The sequence below is a fragment of the Euphorbia lathyris genome, chromosome 5 (genome assembly GCF_963576675.1).
Source record: "Euphorbia lathyris chromosome 5, ddEupLath1.1, whole genome shotgun sequence".
Classification (NCBI taxonomy): domain Eukaryota; kingdom Viridiplantae; phylum Streptophyta; class Magnoliopsida; order Malpighiales; family Euphorbiaceae; genus Euphorbia; species Euphorbia lathyris.
Genome location: NC_088914.1, coordinates 46,187,587 through 46,192,674, shown reverse-complemented (window position 1 = coordinate 46,192,674; position 5,088 = coordinate 46,187,587). Strand labels below are relative to the sequence as shown.

Below are 5,088 nucleotides of genomic sequence, written 5' to 3'. Positions count from 1 at the left end.
TCAGAGATAAGTAGAGCGAAATTCGGAAGTCCAGGGACCTACAAGGAGAGAAACCGGCCCCATTTGGAGCCTGTCTCATCGAGACAATGCCTGTCTCATCGAGATAGGCTCTCGTCTCGTCGAGACATAGCCTGTCTCAACGAGACGAGGCGGTAGCGATGGTTCCGAAAGGAACCATCGCGTGGTGTCTCGGCAAGACGCCCAGTGTCTCGCCGAGACACCATGTCGTCTCGTCGATACCACTTTGGTCTCGACGAGACGAGACGCTGGGAAGCAATTCCCCAACGTCATCTTACCTCTTAGACGCGAATTTGGCCTTAAAAATTGCCAAAAATACCCCTAACCTTGTGTACACTATAAATAGGAGCCATCTTCTCCATTGTTAGGTTGACTTTTTCCTTTTTCCTCTTTATTTCCCCTTTTCTCCCTTTTTTCTCTAGATCAGATGTTTATAATTTCAGTTTTCTTTTCTTTGTAATTGTTTTTGACGGATCGAAGATTGGAGAGGAGATTTCTCTCACCATTTGTAACCAGAATCAGACATATCCGGGTTTTAGACTTTTAATTCCTTAAACTGTCTCTTACTCTTTGCTATTTGGATTAATTATGATTCTTTTTGATAATTTGAGCTTTAATTCTTGGGTTGGTCTTATTATGAACTAATCCCCATCCAATCTGGGATGTGGATGTGATTGATTGTGTAACCATGTATGATTAGGGATTTAGGTGTATGGAATTGTTTCCAATCGATTAGATTATGTATGCTTAATGTCCTAGGTTTATTAGAAATAAGATCATTGCTAGAATGAGATTCGATGATGATCAACTAGCCTGACATTGCCGAACCTAATGCCTTGATTCTGACAAACATAGGATTGTAGATAGACAGTTGCCTGACCAAGAAATTCCCTAATCCGAATTAGCATAATCTGACCTCGCTAGAGACCACTAGGAGAGCGATCTATGGCTGGGCTACGGCTTTAGCCTTAATCACCACGGAACCTAATGCTTTGCATGACCTAGGTTTTATGCCTAATCAAGCCGTTAACCAAATGCATGTGAATAGGCCACTTAAATTGCCCATCCTCATGTGGTAAATTAGGTGATTACCGTTGATTATCGTCAGGGTATACCCCTGAGTCCCAATAAATCATACATGGAATCCAATTAAGAGAATCCCCATCTTAGATTGTCTCATCAATTACTTCGAATCCTTCCCTTCAATAGCTTTTGTCTTTTATTTAGAAATTTACCTCATTAATCACTCTACATCATTTTCAACCTTCCGAACAATTGCGTTTACCTACCTTAGACCGACTAATTGTAAAATATAGTCCTTGTGGTTCGATCTCGTGCTTAAGCACTATATTACTTATTGCGATAGGATACACTTGTCCTGTTTATTGCTATATACTTTTGCGAGCATCAACTATACTAAAATTATACTACTATACTAAAACTATACTAAAATTATACTAAAATATTATACTATACTACAATTGAAAATACTAGGCCTCAAATTAAAAATACCTGTACTCGCAAAGCGACCACCTCTGCGCTGGGTCGACTGTCTGTCCTGGGTCTGCTGCTCATCGCCATCCTCACCCTCGCCATCACCACCAGCTGCAGACTGTCGCAGTACCTGGGCTACCACCTCCAAATAGTCATCCACAGCATCACTATCACGATCTCGATCATCATAATCCGCCGCCGCCTCTGCTCCACGAATATCGGGCTGATCCACAATCGGACCCCTCCGCACCTGCTCCGTCGCAGCCCCTCTCCGCCTACGAGCCGATATATCAATACCACGCAGTCTCGTATACCGTGGTGTATCCTCCTCCTCGTCCATATCTAGACGACGAGCAGATGACGGGACGGATTTCCCCACGATAGTAGGCCGCTCCGTCTACAAAATTACATTAAATTAATCTAAAAATTTAACATATAAATTATAATCAAATTAATCCAAACATTTAACAATTTAATTAAAATGTAATTATAATTTAAAAAAAAAAAATTCAAACACCACTCGGGCATATGAACATCACGCCCGACCTGTGGTTCGGGCGTATGAACATCACGCCCGACCTATGGTTCGGGCGTTTGAACATCACGCCCGACCTATGGTGCGGGCATGAGGCTATCACGCCCGCACCACAGGTCGGGCGTGATGTTCATACGCCGGAACCACCTGTCGGGCGTGATGTTCATACGTCCGACTGCGATTCCGATGATTTTCAAAAAGCTCCCACAGATTAAAAAAACGAAGCGTAAATCAATAAAAAAAACCCGTAAATCTTACCATTTTCGCTTTCCCTTTACCGCCTCTGTCACGATCCATGTTTTGGTTCACAAATTAGTCTGGATTTGATCGAAGAGTCTATGGGGTGTTTGAAAGGTTTTGTGTATTTTTAAATTTTGGACAAAGGGTAGTTCGGTCTATTCCCGAAACTAGAGGTAGGAATAAGTGACTAGATATAGGGGTTAAGGTGTAAAAATACCCCTAACGTTTTGTGTGAGGAGCAACTTTACCCCTAACGTCTAAAATGGTACAATTTTACCCTTATCGTTGGAAGCCAAGAGCAATTTGACCCCTAACGTTAATAAATTGGATCAATTTGAGAAATAATTCATCAAACTGTCTTCTCGGCATGAATCTTGTCATCTACACTTCATACGTGTGTCATTTTATCAGTAACAAATCATAAACATATGTTGGGATGTGAAAAAAATAAAAAATATACTGTCTTTTTGTACGAATTAGACAAAATAAATTCAAAAAATTCACCAAATTTATAAATATTAACCTCAAATTCTATTATTAAATTATAAAAAACATGAAATCCTTTTTTCAGAACGAATTGTTATGCAATTGGTGCTGAATAAGGAACAAAAATATATGTGTTTTATAATAGTGTCTGAAATTGACCCAATTTATTAACGTTAGGGGTAAAATTGCTCTTGACTTCCAACGTTAGGAGCAAAATTGCACCATTTTAGACGTTATGGATAAAATTGCTCCTTACCTAAAACGTTAAGGGTATTTTTACCTTAACCCCTAGATATAGTAATTCACTTTTGGATATGTGGGCAAATAATTCTGAATAAAAAAATAGGGTCCGTTTTCACAAAAGTAGACAACGATGTCGTTCTTTCATCTGTAGATCAGTAATTAGTTAACTACTAGTTCGGTATTCCAGATCCACTATCTAAGATCAGTCTTACCTGTAGAGGCTTGTTCATTGTAGAGCAACAAAGAAGGAAAGCCAGAAAGCGAAAATGGGCGCACTCACAACAGTAATAGACGCTGTACTTTTCCTCTTCTTTCTCCTGATCGCGGTGGCTGCACCGGCAATTGATGCCCAGACGTGTCTGCCTCTCCACCTCTTCCCCAATTTCCTGATTGATCTCAAGAAGCACTATGCCCACGCGTATGGCGACTATCTCGTCTCCGAGAAGCCACATTTCTTCGTCGGAATTGTTTGGCTCGAGCTCCTTTTCCAGTGGCCTCTTGCTCTTGTCAATTTGTACGGGATTTTGGCTGCCAAGCGTTGGTATAAAACCACTTGCTTGATCTATGGTGCTTCCGTCACAACTTCTATGGTAATTCTTCTTTCTTCTTATAAATCTAACGTTGAACCCCTAAGCAATCGGATAGACTATTCATTCTGTGTTTGGATTCAAATGTGACCTCAGGTTGCGATATTAGCGGAGCTGAAGGGGTCAGGCAAGGCATCGGAGAAGTTGATGATGATTTATTACCCATTTCTAGGACTTGGATTGTCAGCCATGCTACGCGGACTTATGCCTCATTGTGATGATCCAGCCTTGCCAAAGAGACATGTGCTGCCTAGGAAAAAGAGAGTTTGAGACACCAATTTTGTGATTCTTCTTTCTCCTCACAGCCATCTTTCTTTCTTTTAGTATTTACTGATTTTGCGATTCTAATTTTCCAATCATCGAGGGAAACGCTTCCTATGAACAATTTTTATTAATAGCATTTGTTTGTTTTTTTTTCTTTTTTTATGCCTTGTGGAATTCGCATGGCTTTGTATTGATTTATCAGTTCATATCATAATATATTTTTTTCATTCAGTAAAGGAAATTTGTATGCGTCTTGTTATGTTGAAAGATGGATCCTTTCCAATTTATATGATACATGTCATTTGTGGTTTCACACTGCATGGTTTTGCTTTCTTTAATGGCGATGTACCTAAAAAATGAAATGAGAGTTCATATTCCATGGGATGAATAAAAGAAGTTTCATGATTTTCTACTGGAATTGGATTCGTAAGTGATGATCTTGACATATACAGATTAAAACATTCTCACTGCTTGTGTGCTGAAATGTTTGTTTTTGGGACGACAATTTGGAGTCTAATAACATCAGTTTGGTTTTATTTTATGATATGCAGTTGACGCTTGCAATGTTAATGCAAGGGGAAATATCCTTTGGGGTAAGAACCCAAACTTTTCCTTTACCATTGAGTGAGTGTTTTACGAATGTGTAGTAAGAATACATCCTCCAAAATTCGACCGTTAGCTTCAATTGTAATTGACATTAATCCTATGCATCAAAAATCTATTTACACGTTTTCATTGTACCATATACAGTAAACTGAAACGGCCAAAACATACTTGTATTAACATGTTTTGCTTGCTAAGCAGCAAACTCTTTATAAGTATCATAATTTCATCTATTTACTTACTGCTCATCTTTTAAGCATTTCTTGCAATATTTCACATGATCAAAAGCTTCACTCAGAAAACAAATGCTTTTTTGTTTCAGAGAATCCCACAGAATAAAGCTGTGCTGTGCCTGTGTTTTTCCCCAAACCATTTTTCAGGAATTCAAAGTTCTATGATACTGATGATTTTTAGTTGTATAAGTTTATGTGGGGGAACTTCAAACAATTGGATTCTAATTTGTCTGCATATGATGATCAATTATTGATTTGTGATTCCACCATAGAATAGAAAAGAAACAATAGTTTTGTATAATTATGTCTACAAGTAAAAATTTATACTAGTTATTTGTCAATATGCTCACTTAACAACCATGTGCATGAAGTGGTGAATGTGGCG

The 5,088-nt window shown here is 38.8% G+C and overlaps 1 protein-coding gene across 2 annotated transcripts; it reads left to right on the top strand.

Moving 5' to 3' along the window:
- The first annotated feature begins 3,177 nt into the window (after window positions 1-3,177).
- LOC136230053 (uncharacterized) lies at window positions 3,178-4,970 on the top strand. 2 transcript variants are annotated; one of them, XR_010689244.1, is made up of 4 exons: window positions 3,178-3,606; window positions 3,700-3,885; window positions 4,419-4,460; window positions 4,793-4,970. XR_010689244.1 is itself a non-coding variant. In XM_066018990.1 (2 exons), exons 1-2 carry the CDS (start codon window positions 3,283-3,285, stop codon window positions 3,871-3,873), a joined length of 498 nt encoding a protein of 165 aa, XP_065875062.1. In that variant the 5' UTR covers window positions 3,180-3,282; the 3' UTR covers window positions 3,874-4,182. The 2 variants fall into 2 exon arrangements, 1 of the variants encoding a protein (XP_065875062.1); XM_066018990.1 differs by lacking the exons at window positions 4,419-4,460; window positions 4,793-4,970 and having other exon boundaries at window positions 3,180-3,606; window positions 3,700-4,182.
- The last annotated feature ends 118 nt before the right edge of the window (window positions 4,971-5,088 follow it).

What these genes read in the sequence shown, in the direction of transcription:
- LOC136230053 (XM_066018990.1), top strand. Translation starts at nt 3,283, where the DNA reads ATGGGCGCACTCACAACAGTAATAGACGCTGTACTTTTCCTCTTCTTT. An exon ending in CTTCCGTCACAACTTCTATG is followed by an intron (nt 3,607 to 3,699) that starts GTAATTCTTCTT and finishes ATGTGACCTCAG; the next exon opens with GTTGCGATATTAGCGGAGCT.